The sequence below is a fragment of the Pteropus alecto genome, unplaced genomic scaffold (assembly GCF_000325575.1).
Source record: "Pteropus alecto unplaced genomic scaffold, ASM32557v1 scaffold157, whole genome shotgun sequence".
Taxonomy (NCBI): Eukaryota; Metazoa; Chordata; class Mammalia; order Chiroptera; family Pteropodidae; genus Pteropus; species Pteropus alecto.
Window position 1 is genome coordinate 1,465,276 of NW_006440626.1, and position 19,728 is coordinate 1,485,003.

General features: G+C 54.7%; 1 protein-coding gene and 1 pseudogene across 3 annotated transcripts in view; one reads left to right on the forward strand and one right to left on the reverse strand.

Annotated features, from left to right (window-relative positions):
* Positions 1-18,019, reverse strand: part of PARVB (parvin beta) — a 79,110-nt gene extending 61,091 nt beyond the window's left edge. The window contains exon 1 of one of the 3 annotated variants that reach the window (XM_015593567.2): positions 17,974-18,019. In XM_015593567.2, the coding sequence (XP_015449053.1) occupies positions 17,974-18,004 (31 nt within the window). In that variant the 5' untranslated portion in view covers positions 18,005-18,019. Of the gene's footprint in view, positions 1-8,960; positions 9,199-12,349; positions 12,798-17,973 lie in introns of those variants that run through there. The other 2 variants (XM_015593568.2, XM_015593566.2) reach the window with 2 other exon arrangements.
* LOC112484244 lies at positions 17,155-17,286 on the forward strand (annotated as a pseudogene).
* Positions 18,020-19,728: the final 1,709 nt, after the last annotated feature.

The window sequence follows — 19,728 nt, forward strand, 5'->3', positions numbered from 1 at the left end:
TCAGGACTGGCCGAGTGACGGTTCACGGCCTCGGCCACAACTGGGGAACCCAAGCTTTTCACATGACCTTGAACAAGCCGCCTCTCGACATGTCTGGATGGGAGCAGCTGACTGCTGGCCCCTCCAGAGTGTGGACCGCCCCCCACCCCGACCCCACAGAGCAGGCCACAGGTGAGTGAGGGAACCGACGGCCAGTGGTAGCAGCGCTGGACTGCCACACATGCCCGTGGGCAGGGCCCGACCCTGGGGACTGCCGCGCCTTAGGGAGCCCCCTCCAACCCCACCGCCCCTGCCTGCCCCGCTCTAAACCACAGTCCACCCTCAATACTCGTGGATCCCGTGTTTGCGAATTCACCTCTTCACTAACATTTATTTGGGACCCCCCAGATCGGAAGTCATGGCACACGTGGTCCTCTGCAGACACGCGCTGAGCAGAGAAAAAATTAAGTAACCCAAGGTGCACGTTCCCTGCTGAGATCCACCAAGGTGACAGACACCCTGCCCTGTTTGAGCCCTCATGTTGCAAACAAGTGTCATTTTCACAGTCTGTTTAGTGCCACGTAGTTTCTCATTTTTGTGCTTTTTGGGTATTTTTTTTTTCATGGTTTAAAATGGTCCCAAGCGCAGTGAAGTGCTATCTAGTGTCCCCAGTATGACAGGCTGCGTGCTAGACAGGCTTCGTTCAGGCTCAACCTACAGTGCTGGTGGCCGTGAGTTCAATGTTAACAGAATCAGTAACATATACTCCATATGGAGTCTTTAAACAGAAACAGACAGGAAGCAAAGTTATATATTGATCTGTTGACGTGGCCACAGTCCAAGAACGTGAGCCTGCATCTCCCCTGGGGCAGCAGCGCCGTGTTAGCAATCGGTGTTTGCCGTGACTTCACAGAACATAACGGCCATGAACGTGAGGACGGAGTGTATTTAGGAAGTGATGGGCTGACCCCAGCACCTCACTCCGGCTGACTCGTTACCTCCTCCCATCCTGCACGACTTCTTTTTTTTTTTAAATTCATCGAAAATGTATTTATTTAAATTTTTACATTTATTTAGACTTAATTTATTTAAGCCTAGTTGGTACGCAATATTATATTTATTTCAGGTGCACAATAGAGTGACCCGATATTTACATACCTTACAACGCGATCACCACACTAAGTCGAGTAGTCATCTGTCACCGTGCCAACTTGTCACAGTATGCTACTCTTCTTGAGTGACAGCAAACCATAGCTCCTTGGCCTGTGTTCACAGAACGCAGGTTTAGTCTCACTGTTGTCTAGGTCTAAGTGTCGAATCCAGCTGTGTTACCGGATGACATTGACCCAGTTAAGTCCCACTGGGTGCACCTCGCGCTCAGCTCTGGCGACGCACACCCACACCGACACATGGGGACTTCTGGACCGGCCCCCGAAGGTCCCGGCTTCAACCCTCTTTCTCACCGCCGATTTCTTCCGCATCCGGCTCCGTCCAAGTTTCTCCTGCTCAAACGTCCAAAAGTGTCCCATGGGAAGCAGTTCCTCTTGCCCCAGATATTGGAGATACACCTCCGTGGCGCTCGGCCGCGAAATTCTCACGCGAGCAGCCACCTGCCATTCCTGAATCCGTCCCACGTTCTCAGAACACAAACGACGTTCCCGCTGATGACAAGCAGTGAAAGCAGAAGCTGCGCCCTGCGACAGTCACGTCCACCCCTCGTCATGCTAAGCAAGCACACCACAAAGAGTAACAAGTGCTGTTTAAAACCAAATGACAGCAGTCTTTACATCTGTTTAATGACGCATCCTCTGTACCTGTCGAACGAGCTAAGAGAGACTTTTAAGAAGAGATGGATGACATCTTTTCTTGAGCCAATACAATCAACACCAAGTCCGTGATATTCTGAATTTACACGGCATTTCGTGGCCATGGCTTAAAAATAGGAATGAGACACTATATCAGCTCATTACACTTCCCCAGGCTCGAGGGAGCGGTGTTTATCTTAAAGGCGTGTATGTCGCGGGGGGAGGGAGGGCTGCTCTTTATTTTATTGCTGAAAAATTATATAGAAATCATAAAGCAGATATTAATCTAAAAAGACGTATCAATTTATAAGCTGCGAGCCCCGTGCAAACACAAGCTTCACAGTCGTTTTCAAATGAAAAGGAAAAAAACAATCTTCCCTTCTCCCTTCAAAACCAAGAACGGTCTTTAAGCCGAACCACGGAATGTGCAAAATCGAGATAAAACATGATCGACTAGGTGTTTACAGTGTATCCCCACCATGCCTCATCTATGGAAATAACAGTCGTAGAAATAATTTTTTAAAAAGCAGGTTTTAGGCATTTACTAAGCATGTGGTGCTGTGGATGAACCGTGTCCGCCCCAAAGGCACATCCTCCGGCGATCTGTGACTACCATCTATTTAGAGATAGGGCCTTCACGCCGAGTTAAGATGGGTCGCACGGGATTAGGGCGGGCCCGGCCAGTGCCCCTGTAGACCGAGGGACACTGGGCCACAGACACACGCGGAGGGAGAAGGTCACGTGACGACAGAGGCAGAGAACGGCATGCTGTCCACACAGGCCCGGGACTGGGGGGCCACCGGAAACTAGAAAAGGCACGGAAGGGTCCCTCGCTCCCAGCCCGGCCAGAGGGCTGAGACACGGGGTCCCAGCCGCACCTCAGACACACTGTCAGCTGTGAAGTGGGCGCTACGTGCTACCCACAGTCACCTTGGCTAAGGCAGACTCCCCGAGACAGGTCTTCTCAGAGCGCTGATGAATTCGGACTTCAGATCGCGATCCTGGCCACAAACAGCCCTGGGGTGCCTGCCGGGATGGGGCGGCAATTCCCGGGGCAGGGGGCGCCTCCTGGGGCAGGGCACGCTGGCCCACCCTGGGCTCCCCATGACCTCCTCCCTCATCTCTGGATTTTCTATAAACACGAATTATTTTGAGCAGCCGTTGCTGCTCTACACTCACGTTATTAGTTTTAGAACCAAAGACTCCCATGCTTCCGGCTCGTCAAATTATCCTTCGTCCTGACAAATATTTATCGAGCGTGCCGCCACGTGCTATTATCCTCCTCGGTACATTACATTTTTCGAGACATAATTTACTTGGCTAATGATCACAAATTCCCTAATTTCTTTTACTCTTAAATGTGTTTAATTTTCCCACAAGTGGAACGGCAAGCTTACAAGCCGAGCGTTTTTGCCGGGTTGAGCCGAGAGAGCATTAGAGAAAAGAGGTACGGTGAGCATCATCCGACGAGGGCGCCCCTGCCGCCCGCACCCCGCAGCCCGTCGGAGCGCTTCACAGGGGCCGTCTCTGGGCACGTGAGTCACTCCACAACCTGATGCTGTCCCCATGCCCTGACTGGGAAAACCAGCGCTCGGAGGGGTTGGGTAACTTGCCACATCGGCTTCAGGAGGGATGGGGTCCCGGGAAGCTGCGGGCAGCCCGGCCTCAGCATCCTCCCCCTTCAACGCTCGCTCTCCTGCCTCTAACTCAACACTCGGCCGAGGGCGGTCCTCCTGCAGCCAAGGGCGGTCCTCCTGCGGCCCAGGCTCCGAATCGCCCTCCGCCAAGCTCCAAAGTGCCAGCATTGCTGGCGCGGATCCAACACAATGGCAGGCAGTGTGGGCTGCACCGCACAGTGGGCTCTGCTGCTGGGCCGCTGGAGGCAAGGGCGCGCTCCAGGCGCTTAAAGGTCAATGTCAGGCAGCGGCAAACAACGCACTGGAAAGCATGGATGAGGCGTGATGACCGCCGGGAAAGCAGAGAAATGCTAAGCGCACGTTCGAGGCGGGGCGGGGCCCAGAAGGCGGGGTACGGAGGACCTGATCTAAGTCAAGTGGTAGGACCGAGGATAATCTCATTATTCTTCTTGAAACTGTGCCTACGTACGCTCTCTGTCTGTGCAACGTACTTCACAATAATTGTTCACTTATTTTTTAATCGTGGAAAAATATACCGAACACTTACATTTTAACCATTTTTTAGTGCCGTTCGGTGGCATCACAGTGCGCTCGTCACCACAGTCCATTCGCTGAACTTTCTCATCTTCCCGGATTGACACTCAGTCCCCGTCAAACGCTAACTCCCCGTCCCCGTTTCTCCCAGCCCCTGGCACCCACCCTTCCCCTTTCTATCTCTACGAATTTGCTCTGGGGACCTCATCTCGGTGGAATCGTACAGGGTTTGGCTTTTCTGTGACTGGCTTATTTTACCGAGCATAATGTCCCCAAGGTTCATCGATGTCGTGGCAGCTGTCAGAGTTTCCTGCCTTGTCGGGGTCGAATCATAGCCCACTGCATATATGTGACACACTGTGTTTCTCCGTTCGTCGGGTGATAGACCCTTGGCTTTTGTGAATCATGCCGCTATGTCACTACATGTGTTCCCAAGAGGGAGGGAGTTAGCTAAACGGCACACACTGGGGACGTCCTGCGTGCCAGGCCCCTCGCGGAAAGCAGTCATGGGTGGCCTATCTGCACAGTCCCTACTCAACAAAGGGATCACCGTAAAAAGCTCAGGTAGCAATAACAGTACTTTAAATGGCCACATCTCTCTGAGAACATTCTAGAAGTCGAAGAGGTCATATAAACGTGTTTTTTTTTTTAAGTGTTGGTTTAAACCAGGGATTGGCAAAGCACGGCTGCTGGGCCAAATCTAGCCTGCCACCAAGTCTTGGAACAAGGCGTCGCTGGGACGCAGCCACACCTGCGTGCTGACGTATCGTCCGCGGCTGCCTCCACGCCAGCGGCACAGCTGGCTCGTTCCAGAGGCCGACGGCTCATGAGGTCTAAAACCCCTGCTCTTTGGACCTTCACAGAAAAAAATTACCGTCTTTTCAATGATTAACAGGAATCATAATGCAATTTTTTCATATTTTTAAGGGGTAGAGAACTTAGGGCCGAGATGACGGCAGGAACGTGAGTTCTTGTTTATTTTTTTTTCCAGCATGCTCAGAATCAGGTGAGGAAAGTAGGTCTAGACCCTCCAGTTCCCGCTGGATTCACCAGGCAACAGTTCATGCAAGTGCGGGCTCGCGTTCAGCGTCCATGGCAGCTCTGGAGGGGGCAGAACCTTCACGGGCACTTCCGGCTTAGTTCCTGGAACTCGACCTACCTGCAATCTTCCAATTTCACTGACAGCCTCACTGGCTGGAGAGCCACCGAGGAACGGGAGGGTGCAAGGCCAGATAGAGGCTGTTAGTGTCCTGTGGTCACTGCATTGAAGGACCCAACCTGGGAGGCTTGAAACAACAGACATTCGCTCTCCCCGGTTCTGGAGAAGCCGAGATCTGGGTGAGGGGCCGGGCTGCGCTCTCTGACGGCCCCAGGGGAGGGGCCTCCCTTGCCCTTTCTGGGGCCCGATGGTGGCCGTCAGCCCCTGGCATCATTCCTCAGCTCGTGGCCACATCGTGTCAATCTCTGCCTCCGCCTTCACATGGCCTCCTCACCTGAGTGACCGCGTCCGTCTTCCCTTCTCACAAGGGCCTCCGGTCAGATTGCATGTGGGGCCCACCCTACACTGGGATGACATCCTAAAGTCCACCTTGATCACATCTGCAAGGACCTCATTTCCAAAGAAGGTCACAGCCCTAGGCTCCAGGGATTAGGGCTTGAGCACATCCTCTGGGGACCGGGGGACACGATTCAACCGCGTCCTTTCCCAGGACTAGCATCACATATGAGCACATCAAAGTGGATCCTGGCGTAAACATCACTTATCCAGTACAGTGCCAACTATATAAAGGGCTCCTCCCATGGAGAGGGGACAGGGACAGCCGTGGCCAAGCCGGATACCAGCACCGCCTGGCCCACTCGGTACCATCGCTGCCCACGTGCTCGCTGATGCCCGGAACCACGCACCTGGCACCTGTCGAGGCTGGGTCTACCTGGCCTCCTCAGCAGCCAGCGCCCAGGGATGGAGTCACAGGCTGTTCACGGTGGCAGCTTAGCCAGCAGAGCACTCTCCGCTCTTACGAATCCCCCAGCACCCGCCCACAGCCTGAGAGATGAGACAGTTCGTCTAGACCTTCCCTCTCACTCTGTAAGAATCATGTATATTTGACGGTGGGGAATTTGCAGCCATGAAGCACGAGTCTGTCTTTGATTGCATGGCACCTGTCAAAGGAGACCTTTCCCACTAACCGGCAAAAGGACTTTTAAGGTGGCCTGGCTAAAGTGTCACAGAACAGGGACACTGCTCCCTACTCAGCGCAGATGGGGCTCAGGAAGCCGGCAGTCCCAGGTCACACAGCAAAAGCCAGACGGCCACACCTGCAAGGGACACCATGGGACACGGGGGGAATGAATGACTGGCCCGGCCCGGCCCGGCTGCCATTGTCACTTCTGTGCCCAAGTGTCTCCTCCATGCACGCTGCTGGTGACACACCTGTGCACAGTGAGATGACACTGGACAGTTCACGAGGCCCTCTCTCACCCACTGACACATCTAATTCCCAAAACAATCCCGGAGATTGATAAATCCTCTGGGTCAGCTCAGCGTCACGGAGCTAGGACGGGACGATTGACCCAGATCCCGTCTCTCTCCACCCATGGGCGGCATCCAGAGTCTTAACAGGTTCAGAATATCGTGGTGGGGGTGGGGGATTTCTTTTTCAATAACAGTGTAAGACAGAAAGAGGACGGAACTCATACCCCAAATCTAGGGAGTAGAATCTATGCCGTAAACTGGGGGCCAACAAACCCAATCGGGCCCCTGGCCTGTTCTGGTAAATAGTAAAGCTTTATCGGAACATAGCCATGCCCACCCACTTAGTATTTCCTGCGGCTGCTCGCCTGCTGTGGCGGCAGAGTCGAGTCATCGACTGAAAGCTCACTATCTGGCCCTTTACAGTAAAAGCTGGCAGATCCTGCCGTGGATGAAGACTGTGACCAGAGGATAGAATCTGGACGAGCCCAGACACAGGCACACCCCCCGGGGGGCGGAGTCACAGGCACACCCCCCGGGGGGCGGACTCACAGGCACATCCCCGGGGGGCGGAGTCACAGGCACATTCCCCGGGGGGCGGGGTCACAAGCACATCCCTGGGGGGCGGAGTCACAGGCACATTCCCGGGGGGCGGAGTCACAGGCACACACACACACCCCGGGGGCGGAGTCACAGGCAAACCCCCCGGGGGCGGAGTCACAGGCACATCCCCGGGGGGCGGAGTCACAGGCACACACACCCCGGGGGGCGGAGTCACAGGCACAACCCCCGGGGAGTGGAGACGCACGTGCGCCCTCAGGGCCCGTGTGCCCTGGTATCCGAAGGGAAACCTTGGGCTCACTGTTCACGGTGGGCCAGGGAACCCCTAAGATCTGACCCCACCAGAGACGAACAGGCAGAGTCGGAGGCCGGACCTGCCTGGACGCTGGAACCCCCGCTCTGGGTCCGGGTGACGAGCCCGAGTCCCAGGCGGGGTCTCCGCCTTTCACAGGAACCAAGCACCGGTCCTGGGTGACCCTCCAGGACTACCGCAGTCCCTGAAGTTCCTCACGACGCACCTGGAAATCGTGCTCGAAACTGGACCATTCCGACACCAAGAAAAATGAAAAACCAATCGACGCGGCCTCAGCGGCCTTTTACCGCTGGGGAAATCTACGCAACCCCTGAAGGCGGTCCGCGCTTTGCGTGCGTGTCCCCAGCTGCCTTTGCACTTGGCGGATGTTTTTAGACCGGGGACACCCAGATTCGATCAGACCAGAGCTAATTTTGAGAAACGGACCCCTTCTGTGCTAATTGCCCGTCGCGTTCCTGCTGGCCTGCTCATTCCGACACCCGCACATCCGGGCTGGCGGGAGTCTGCTGGGGAAGGTCCTGAGTGAGAAGCCCACTCGACATGAGACGCAGCTTCCCGCCGGCTCTCAGGGCCTGGGTTTCCTCCTCTGCAAAATGAGGCTCAGTTTTCCTTCCGTTTCATCTTGGAAGGTGACACAGCCCAGAGCGCAGCTGTGGAGCCAGATAGCCTGGACCTGCAGCCCGGGTCCCACGGTCACGCGGCTGGGACACGGCGGTGTTGGAGTCATGTAATCTTCAGCACAGCTGCTGCCCACCCCGGCGACAGGATGTGACATCACAGACTGAGGGTGCGCCTGTGACCTGACCCCAACGTCCCATCTTTCCGGGGCTGACTCAGTGGAGGGAGATGGGAGATGGGGCTCTCTACCCCCCACCCCTGTGATGCTCGCTGCAGGGATGTGAGCCCCCGTGCTGGGCGGGGTCACACCAGCAGCCAGATCCGTGGCTCAGGCCCCCTCGAGGCCAGGTCCTCCTGTGCTTTCTAAGGCTTGCTCCCTAAGCCAAACCTTTTCCGCTTGAAACAATGCCAGCTGGGTCTCTGTCACCACACGATCCCACTCAGAGCTGAGACGTTCCCTCCACTCAGAAGGAGCAGAGTTTCCTTAAATCCTAACGCAAGGCTCCAGGCCCTGGCCCTCGTCTCGTTTTCTGTTCTCTTTTCTTTTTTCGCGGGGGGACGGGGTTTGTTTGCTGGGCTCTCAGCAATGGCTGTTCGCACATATCTCTGGCGTGGAAAAGCCCTGGGGTGCCCGCTGGTAGGGGGACACCCATGACCAGGGACCCCGGCACTAATGCCCCCCCCATGATTAACGGCTCCACGTCCCCTATCGCGATGCAGCAAAGCTGGGTGGCTTGATCCACTTTGCCGTGTCTCCTGTTTAAAAATAAATGCACCCCGAGAGGAGGCTGGGTCAAGGAGCCGAACTCCCCAGGGCCTTGGATGGCCCTGGTGCTGGTCCTCGACCTGACAAGACAGTGCCGTCCCTGCCGCCTGCGGCCACAGCCAGAGAGGGGCCCGAGACCCGCCTCCGTGTGGCCGGCCGCCTGACCTCACCCCCCCACCGTGTCCCTGAGCTCCAGCCGCTCGAGCTGTGGTCGCATCCTGGGGCTGCAGCCGTGAAGTCCCACAGACCAGAGGCTTCAACGGCAGAAATTTGCCACCTCGCGGTCTGGAGGCTGGAGTCCAAGACCAAGCTGCTGGCAGGGCTGCCTTCTTCCCGGACTTCCTCCTCGGCATGCGGGCGGCCTTCTTCCCCTCCCTCGTCTGCACATGGTCTTCCCTCGACACCGTCTGTGTCCTCGGGTCCCTTTATAAGAACACCGTTCACACGGGACTAGGGCCCACCCCCATGACCTCGCTGCAGCTGGGTCATCTCTGTAAAGACCCTCTCTCCGAACAAGGCCACACCATGACACACTGGAGTTAGGACTCAGTGGACGTGACTCACAGCCTCCTCCCCGCCCCCCACCTCTTGGCCTTCCCGCTCCCTGTTCCCCCAGCCGGTTCCCCATCCTCCCACTAACTCTGAGTCACTCTCCAGCTCAGAATGTAAGCACCAAGCACCGCTTCTGCAGGGCAGCCCCACCCCGACCCCAGGCCACATGCTCTGAGGTTCCTTCAGCCCTGGGCATGGTGGAGGGTCTGGTCTGCCTCCCAACTTCTCTAAGACCTCCCGAGGGTGGGGTCTATGCTAGGCACATGCGAGGCTCTGTTCCCAAGGCCTGCCCCACAAATGTTGGCCGAAGGAACAAAGGAGCGAATAAAGAAATGAATGAATGAATCGCTCACTGCATTTCCCCCTCATTCCTTATAGAAACGAGAGGAACCACAGCCCACCCCCCTGGAGTGGCCTTGGGGGGCCCTGAGCTCTCTCCTGAGCTTCCACTGTGCTTCCGACGTGCTGTCTCCTGACGCGTCTGTCAGGAGGCCGAGCAGGCCTCTCGCACCCATTTTGCAGACAAGAAAGCCAAGGCTGGGGGACAGCGGCCCCTCCCTAGGGTGACAAGGGCACGTGCAGCCCAGTAGCTGGGGGCGCAGGCTTGACGTGGGTCCCAGCTCCTCCACAGACAAGCCGTGGGGCCTTGGGGCAACACGTTCGTCCTCTCTGTCCCTGAGGCCCCTCGCCTGTGAAATGGGACCGCAGCACGCTGCGCCCGGGGCTGCCGTGAGGACGGAGGCGTGGGGAGCGAGCGAGGACGGCGCTGGCTCAGGCGAAGCACTCGGAACGGAGGCCGACAAACCGCGACTCCCGGCCTGGGCTCCCCGCGCAGGCCCCGAGCTCGGCCCTCCCCTGCGGCCTCGCTTAACCCCAGAACCACGGAGCTCAGGCTGCGGCCCCCGCCTTCCTTGATAAGGGCCCTGAGGCTCCGGTCAGCAGGCTCTGGCCTCGGCCTCCAGGTCCCCAGCCATACCCCTCCTGCTGTCCCCAACCAGTGAACGCCACGAGCTAGTGCGAATGCCCGGTGGTCTGGCCCAGACTCTGGCCCAGGACTTTCCGCGGTGAGCACGCCACCCCGGCTGACACCAGCAGAGCAACAAGCCAAGCCGCCCTCTGTGCCTCTTTCCATCAGGTGCATCCAGGGGGTCTGTGTAAGGAGATGACGTGTAATCAAGACAGTCAGCGGCAGCTTAACGATTGTCACCGCACCGTCCTTTGTGCCCAGACCTCTGCTCTGTCAGACTTGCCACGGGGCCACTTGAGAGCGACTTCGTCTCTCTCCCGCAATCAGCACCCCCCCACCCCATCAGCCAAGCCCGGCCAGGGCACACTCACCAGCTGTCCTCCACCCCCAACCAGGAGGGCGAGACCCCAGCAAGGAAAAGCAGCAAGAACTGGGCAAATGGGTATCGGAGAGGCGCCCTGCACCGCAGGGACCGGGCACTGCCCGGCTGCCCCAGCGCGGAACACGATCCCTCTGCGACAGCCCCAAAGGCACAGACCACCCAGGGGGAATCGAAACGAGGAGGCAAAAGCCTTCACACTGAGAACCGCAAAACTCCGCTAAAAGGATTAAAGAAGAAAGACCCGAATAAATGGAAAGACATCAAGTTCATGGGCCGAAAGGCTGAATATTGCTAAAAAGGCGATTCTACCCAAAGCAATCTTCAAATTCAAGGCAATCCCAGTGACAGCTTTTATGGAAAGAGGAAAACCCACCTTAAAATCTGCATGGCATCTCACAAAACACTGAATAGCAAAAGACAATCTTGAAACGGAAGAATAAAGGGGGAGAAACGTACCACGAAGCTGCAGTAGAGGAACAGACACGCAGACCGCCCGACGCGAACGGAGCCCGGAAACGAGCCCACTGGCGACGGCCAACTGATTTTCAGCGAGGGGACCAAGCTCATTCGATGGAGATAAACGGTGGACAGCAAGAGCGAGATGAGTTGGGGGGGCGGGTCTCAGTACCCCATCAATGCCACCAGGCCTGGGCCAGCTCTAGGGAAGGGCCACTCCGCTGGCTCCTGTCCCAGCCTGGTACCTGGCCTCGCGGGAGCTCGCATGGATGGATGAAAGACCAGAAGAGCAATCAATGAACGACAAAGAACAAAGGAGAGTTGAGAAGCCAGGCGGGAGCCTTACACACCAGACCCAATAATAATATCCCTCAAAAGTACTTGGGCCCCCTCGACACCCACCGATGCGTGTCGCCTCCTTGCGTCTCTAAGAGCAACATTTTGAAACTATTGCCTTGACCCGCTGGGTCACAGAATCGGTGACTGTGACTAGCATATGACTCCGACGAAATGGAACAGAACAGAAAAGGTCAGTGCGCTTCACTCACGGGACAATATTAACTCATGAAACTTTTAAGAGAGATACATGATAGATAGATAGGAATAAATGTATCCTTGAACCAGCGTTTCTAAGCAAAATGTCTTTTTTACCATGGGTCATGGTAAAATAAGTAAATAAATATATATATATATATAAATAAATAAGTTTGTTTAACAGCCACTGTCTCAGCTCCAAGGTTCCTGACCATTTGTTGACCCTTTAAGAACCTGATCAGAGTCTGTTTCCTAAGCACACAAGGTCAGGTGAAACTGGGTACGCGATTTCTGGGAGTCCCCATTCTTACTTGCCCAATGCGGACAATATCATGGCTGCCTGTGCACAGTGCCAAGCCCAACCCCCAGGCAGTGCCAGGCCCAGGCAGTGCCTGCCATGGGACAGCTGCCACAGAAAGATGAGGAGGAAGACTCAACATTCCCATCGGTCCCTACTCCCCAGCCTCACCCCCAGGTTAAAGACCCACCTTGCAAACTGCAAGAATACTGATTTACAGCTGGAGGGAACGCCCGACCGACCGGAACTCACATTCCATACAATTCGTCCTTTTCAAATGTGCAATTCAATGATTTTCGGCATGTTCACGGGTCATGGGACCATCAACATCGTCAAATTGGGAATATTTTCATCACCCTCAAAAAGAAACTGTTGCCCATCAACAGTCACGTCCCACCCCTCCTCCCCACAGCCCCCCGCGACCACTAATGTACTCTCTGTCCCTGCAGACTTGACTGTTTTGAACGTTCCACTCACTGGAATTCGATACTATGTCTCCTTTTGTGTCTGGCTTCTTTCACGAATCATAATGTCCCCCAGGCTGATCCGCGTGGCAGCACATATTGGCACTTTGTTCCTTTTCCTTGCCAAATAGTATTCCATTGCGTGGACAGGCCGCATTGTGTTTATCCATTCATCCGTTGATGGACATTTGGGTTGTTCCTACTTCGAGGCAATTACGAATGATGAGCAGAGAGTGTTGGCATAAATCTTAAAGACACACAAATCTCCTTCGGCGACAGCACTCACACCCTGGTTCTGATCAAGCCGGCTCGGTGTTTACAAAAAAGACATTCTTTTTTTTTCTCCAAGAGCTCTCCTAAACAAGACAATTAGGAGTAGCCTACAAGCAGGGCTCTGAGAAAGAAAAACTAAATAACGATTGTAGAAACATGTCCTTGCAATGAGGCCCAGGGAAAAAAATAAAATAAAATAAATGCCCAGCTGCACACAATAAGATTGAAAATCCGGTACGCTGCTCCAACAAAATTTCAAATCATTAAAGTCTCATTATACTAATAATATGTTTTCTAGACAGACTTTGCAAAAACGCTCTCTTCCCTCTAAAAAGTGGACATTCTCAGAAGCAGCAGTGCTATGGAAGATGATGGGGCACAGATCCCAGGGCACCATGTCACCCCAGCCCATGTCTGCAAATGCTTGCGGCCTGGACCTGACCAGCCGGCAGGCAGCAATTACAGAGGACGTAAGGGAAGAGTCTATGTAGCTCCGTCCCTTCACCAGCGGCCTGTCCCCTGGTCTTCTGTCCCTGCAGCTCTTCTCTGTTTGATGGGTAAAGTGGGGACCGGCAATAGTCGTCATAACGATGATAAGAACGCTGGCTAACAGCGATGGAGGGCGTTTTACTTGTCTAGCCCAAGCTCTTCCCCGATACTTTATTATTAAAATGTTCAAAAGTATAGGACCACGTGAAGACGTCAACAGTGAACACCTGGACACCCCCCACCTGTGGTCCACCGCCGACGTCCTTCTATGCTCATTTCATCACGTATCCATCCATCCCTCCCTCTATCCAGCAGCCCACCTGTCTGCATTTCCTACGGCCGCCATAACAAATCACCATGAATTCAGTGGCTTAAAAAAAAACAACCCTACAAATGTATTATCTTACAGTTTCGGAAGTCAGAAGTCCAACACGGGTTTCGCTAGCTCAAATCAAGGTGTCGGCAGGCCGCGTTCCTTCCCGGGGCTCAGGGAGAACGTCGCTTTGCTTTTCCAGGCACCCACGTTCCTCGGCTTGCATCCCTGCATCGCTCCAGCCTGTTCCATGCACGGACAGATAATCCGGGATAAGCGCCTCCTCTCAAGAGCCTTAACTTCAGCGAAGCCCTTGGGCCACGTAAGGTGATGCGTTCTCAGGCCCCGGACACTGGACCATGGACACCTTTGGGCGCCACGATTCAGCTCACCGTACCGTAACCTCAATTTTTTACACATTTCAAAGTAAGTTGCAGACGGGGGCACCTTTCTACCTTTCTTTCCCCCTATACATCTGAATAACCAGAGTTCAGTCTTTACTTATAGTTCTTTTTTTTTTTAATTTCTCAGTTAAAATTTGCATGCAAATGAAATGCATATTCTTAGTGCCCGTTTTGACAGACTCATGCATCTGTGGATCTCAAACCCCTGTCAAGACAGAGGATGTTTTCAGAGTCAGAAAGTTCTGTTCTATTCCTCCCTGTCAAGTTCCATCTCCACCCCAGAAGCAACAACCATAGATCAGTTTCAACCATCGCCCGACTGCGTATAAATGGAATTGTACAGTGTGCGTTGGGGTCGGGCCGCTCTGCTAGGCAGAGGGGTTTTGAGTCACCTTGTTGTCGTATGTGTCAGTACTTCAGCCCTTCTTCCTGCCTGCTACCTTTCTGTCCCGTGAATATTCCCCTGACCCTTTCTCCGTCGTCTGTATACGGACGCTGAGCCGTTTCCAGGTTTTAACTATTACGAACGAAGCCACTATGAACATTCCAGTATAAGTCTTCTCATGGTCACGGGTTTCCATTTCCCTGGAGTAAATACATCGGGATTGCTGGATTATGGTGGGGGTGGGGTGCGCGTCTAGTTCTTAAAGCCATTCCCAAACTGACTTCCTGCGAGACGACAGCACCGTAGACACGCACCCCAACGTGTTCCGCACCTCGCCAAGTCTTGGTGTGATCATTTTAGCCGTTCTGCTAGGTGTGGAGTGTGTGGCCTCTGGTTCCCATGTGTGGTTCATTTCCTGAGTGACTAATGATTCTGAGCTGCGTGCTGGCCATTCGTACATCTTCTTGGCTGAAGTGTCTGTTCAACCTTTTATCTATTCTTTTATTAGGTTGTCCGTCTTTTTATTACCGAGTTGGAGGAGTTCTTTACACATCCTGGACACCAGTCCTTTATCAGACATGTGTTTTGGGAATTGCAATGGTTGGGATTTATAATAAGAAATATATAGATTTGGTCTCGATCCCAGTTCCTGGCCTAGAGAGTGGTAAAGGTGTCTTTTGTTATGTTAACGAGGTGACTTCTGGAAAAAAACCAATGTAACCTAAGGAGGGAGGCTGGTTGCCAGGGAAACCAATAGGTGCTTAGAGAGTTGGTACTTTCCTCCCACCCTAGGACCTGGGGTGGAGGGTGGGACGGCGAATTGAGTTCGATCTCCAATGGCCAGTAGTTTAATCAATCAGCCTCTCCAATGAAGCCTCCATCAAAACCGGAAAGGCCAGGTTCAGAGAGCGTCCTGGTTGGCGAGCACGTGCAGACGCAGAGAGAGAGCCAGTCCCCTCCCCCACACCGTGCCGATGCAGCTCTTCCATCTGCCTATTCCTGAGTGCATCCTTTATCATAAACTGGTCATCTAGTAAGTAAAATGTGTCTCTGAGTTCTGTGAGCCATTCTAGCAAATTAATCAAACCCGAGGAGGAGGAGGTGGGTACCGCTAACTGATAGCCTTTCGGTCAGAAGCACCTGGCTTGTGATCGGCGTCTGAAGCAAGGGGCTGTCTTGCGGGACCGGGCCCTTAACGTGTGGGATCGGACGCCGTCTCCGGGTAGATGGTGTCAGCATTGAGTTGAATCGTGGGGTCCCCGGCTGGTGTCGGAGAATCGGTGTCAGAACCGTAGCTGGCGATCAGAAGCGGAAGTGGCACCAGAACCATGGGACTCTTTCCTCCCACTCTATGGCTCGGCTGGGCCCTATTTCAATTATATCATTTCATTAAATAACTCACTTAATTCCCCAACAACCCTGCGAGTTGAATACACTTTACAGAAGAGGGACCTAGGGCACAGAGCAGGGACGTACTTCCCCAAGGTCAAAGCCTTAGAAGGCAGCGGGATCGGTCCAGACCCTAGAGTTGGGCCCAAGACTGGCCAGTGGCTGTGACCACTACAGACCGCCTCCTTCTTACTCGGCAAACACACAGAGGCCACCTCGGGTGACCCAAGAGCAGGCCTCATTATCGTCTCCCAAGATGGTGACACGCCAGGCCCGGGGACACCGGCACAGAGCCAGCCACCAGCAGCAGGTACGCACGGGACGCGGTGCTGTGAGTCGGGACAGAGCTGCCCCCACCTGGGGGAGGCCGACACCGAAGGCCACGGGGCAGACGGCTCCAGAATGTGAGGGCCCAAGCTGGGAGGATGGAGGGCCGCTGGCCAGGGGCCGGGCAGGCAGTGCGGTCCAGGGAGGGGCTGGGCCTGGTCCAGCTGTCGCATGAAGCTGCCAGTTCTGCCTTCCTTCTGTTAACGCCAGCCAGCCTGTTTGGCACAAAACGGATCTCGTTTGTCCCCTCCGGGTGCATCTCGAGTGCCAGGAATTGGATTGGCTTTACCAGGAGCCCGCTGGGATGGCTTCTCGTGTTTGAATCACTCTTTCTGTTTAGTGAGGCCGGTGGCAATTGAGTGCCAGACTGCCAGGGCTGATGTCTCAAGCTGCTGGCCACGTGACCTCCTCCTGCAAGAGCCTTCACTCCTCTGGGCCTCGGTTGGTTCCTCTGCAAAATGGGGCCGAGCACGTGGTATCTACTTGCCAGCTTTGCGTGAGGACGAAACGAGGTGGCACGCGGAGTGTTTAGCAGCGTGCCCAGAACGTCACATGTGCCCGACGAGGCTTGGCCGTGAGCGTGACAACTGTAGATTCCGTGTTGTTGTTGTTGTTTTTAATTCTTTTAACTTTATTTTTTTTTTACACTTCTTCTCAGAGGCTCTTCTGTGATGCTCGTATATATCCAATATGGGTTCTCCAAGGCCTTACTTTAAAAGACAATATTACTTTTCAAAAAAAAAGAAAAAGAGAGAAAGATGAAGACGCTTCGAATTACGTTCGGGAAAAAGGTCCCTCGAATTTCATTTACACCAACAATCAATTCCGAACATCTTTAGCGTGGCGATCCCCTCTCCCCAGCCTGCTCAGAGGACTCCATCCACATATTTAAAGCGGTGTCTAGAAGGTTCTAGCGGACTCCGCAAACGCTGAGAGTGGCCAGGTTCGCGCTGACCAGGCAGCCGCTCCCTGGAGGGTTGGATGCCAGCGAGCTCCGTCCCTTTGCCTTTTCAATCACCTGACATTAGCGTAGAACCTAGATCTTTTGGCATTGTAATTTTTCGAATGACAGTATGAAAATGCTTAACGTATTAAAACAAGAGGAGTAAGCTGTTAGGATGGTCTTCCTTGGGGAACCAGTCAGTATTCCTCACCGACTCCGGTGGGCTCGCAAGTAAAGGTTCAAAGACCCAAACTAAGAACAGTCATCCCAAATGCCTAAACTTGAAACTATCTGCGTCTATGGCCATGCCACCCTGAGCACGCCCGATCCCGTCCGATCTCGGAAGTTAAGCAGGGTCGGGCCTGGTTAGTACTTGGATGGGAGACCACCTAGGAGTAAACTATAAAAAAATAAGGGATTGTAAGCTGACAAGGTCCTTGCAATCTGTGAGGTCAACCAAGGGTTGCCTCGCCTAAAAAAAATAATAATAAAAATAAATGATCTGCATGCAAGCCGAAGAAACTGCTTAAGATTGGCTGATGTTCCGACATCTTAGGCTGGCAGGGATGCGCTGTGGGAGACCCAGGTGGCTGACGGCGCCTCCTGACGCCCACCTGAGCCGGCCCCTCACCCCAGGCACACAGCGCCCAGCTCAGAACCCCCCGCTGCTCTGCCAAGGCCGGGCACTTGTCAGTTTTCTGCAGCGCACGCCTCAGATGAGCGTGCACGTGCTTCCTGGTGACAGGGCCAGGGAAGCAGGGTTCCAACGGTCCCCAAATGCGAATATTTTAAAGGATTTAGTTGTTACCCACCATTGACTAGCTGCTCCATCAAACACAACGGGAAAGACGCAGCCAGAGGTGTTGAAACCACACAGGACCAGAGTGAGAGGGGGCTTCTCTTCTGGGGGTGACGGTCACTCAGCCATCAGCCCTCGCCCCACACACAGCAGGGCTGACTAATCGGCCCCAGCACTCCTCCCCCTGCCCGCCCCCACCCCGAGCCCAGACGCAGCCTCGGGGTCCGTGTCAACTCAGCGGCTGGCAGTCACCGCACAGCGAGCTGGGTTTGCTGACAGGCGGAAAGCGCCTCGTCACTGCGGCCGTGCCCTCACCAGCTGCGGAGTCCAGATTCGATGGCGACATGCTCGCTTGCCAACGTTATCCATCCCTGACACTGGCAGAGCCCGCGCTCGGTCGCTGATAAGGCTTCGCCTCCTTTTCATCCCCGCATCACCTAGGAGCGAGCGACACGGGCCCGGTCAGGAACGAAGGCTTCGGGAGACGAAGCGGCAGACCCAGGGAGCGAGGGCGGGAGCCCAGACCTGCCCCGCCACCCCGCACGTGGCCGCCCGCGGGAACACGCGGCATTTCTGAGAAGCAGCAAGGTCCCTTGGGCTGGGACATGCGGAGCTGGTATCCTCCCCCCCACGTCCCCACCTCACGAATGAAGCGAGGCCCCAAAGCTTTAAACTCAGATGATAAACGCATGGCCCCAAAGAGGACCGCACAGCCCGGGCACTCGGAGGAGGCAGGAAATGAAAGGCCGTCCCCGGTGGCCACGTGACCCCTTGGGTGCTGTGAGCCTGACACCGGATGATGCCAGAACCTGCCGCTCGTCCCATCTTCTAACCAGAAGGTCTCTCATTTGAGTATGTGTCACTAAGAAGGATCTCAAGCGTGCAAAAGTCACCAAAATCTTTGAGGGCTTATGGCCTCGCACGCTTGATCGCCTACCCCAACGGCCGTTAGCGCAGATAAGCAGAGCCACACTGCTGACCAGCGTATATTTGTAATGTATCCCTGAGCTTCCTAGTGGTTTTCGGCCTCAACGTAGTAAAATAAATAGTAAAGATGCTCACTAGGAAGGAAAGCAGTTTTCATCGGAAACCCGAAAAATGCGCAGCGAACACAGAGAAGACACGCCTGCTTAGGGCGCGTCGCGTGTGTGACGGACCCAGAGATTTGAAGCAAGAACACAGCTAGGTAAGGGAACCTGCCCTTTGCCAACCACCGCAGGAGGGATCGATCAGACGGAGCCCTTAAAACCACGGGCAGCAGGTGCTCACCACTTACATCTGATCAACATGCCTCAATCATCCTGACGGCCGGACAGGGAGTGCGGTGGTAAGCAACTCTGAGATGCCCAATAAATATTCATTCCTCGGAGTGGAGATGGGAATTCGAAGCAGAGCTCCGCTAATGAGCGAGGTTGCCAAGGCGACCTGACTCTGGGGACCTCGCAGGTACAACCAAGATGCTAGAACCACAGAGAGTCAGCTATTCCTGAAAGAGGCCGCCTGGGCCCGGGCGGGCGGGGAACACCAACGCCGTCACGTTTCCGTGCTCCAGAGGCAAAGTTTCCGAGGGGTTTTAAGAGGCCGCCTAGAAAGCAGGGTGCGACTTGAGCAGACGTGCCTACGTGTGTTTCTCTCGTGAGTGCCCTCCGTGCTCCGCCGGATGACTGTGGAACAAGCAAGGAGCAAAGCTGGATGTGACGATTATAATCGGAGTCATAATCAAAGGAAACTTTACAAAGCCACGCCAAGCCGCCCTTGGAGGCCACTTCCTCTCAGAGAAAGGAAAAGAGAACAGCAATTTCCAGTGGTTTCTAATTCTCCCCAAGGAGCTGGACAGAGTCGCAGATGACCTGACGGTACCAAGAGCTGACTGTATCCACGGACAGAGGCAGCCCTGCTCGAAGAAGAGGCGTTTGGAGAGAGGAATGTAGAATTATTTTTCTCTTCGTTGGCAGAGTCTGCAGAGAACCTCACAGGCCTGATGGACCCAAACAGGACATGAGGTGGCTTCTCGTCCCTTAGAATATCTAGAAGCCGCCCATGTGCACGGCCCCAGCCCCCCACCCGGTT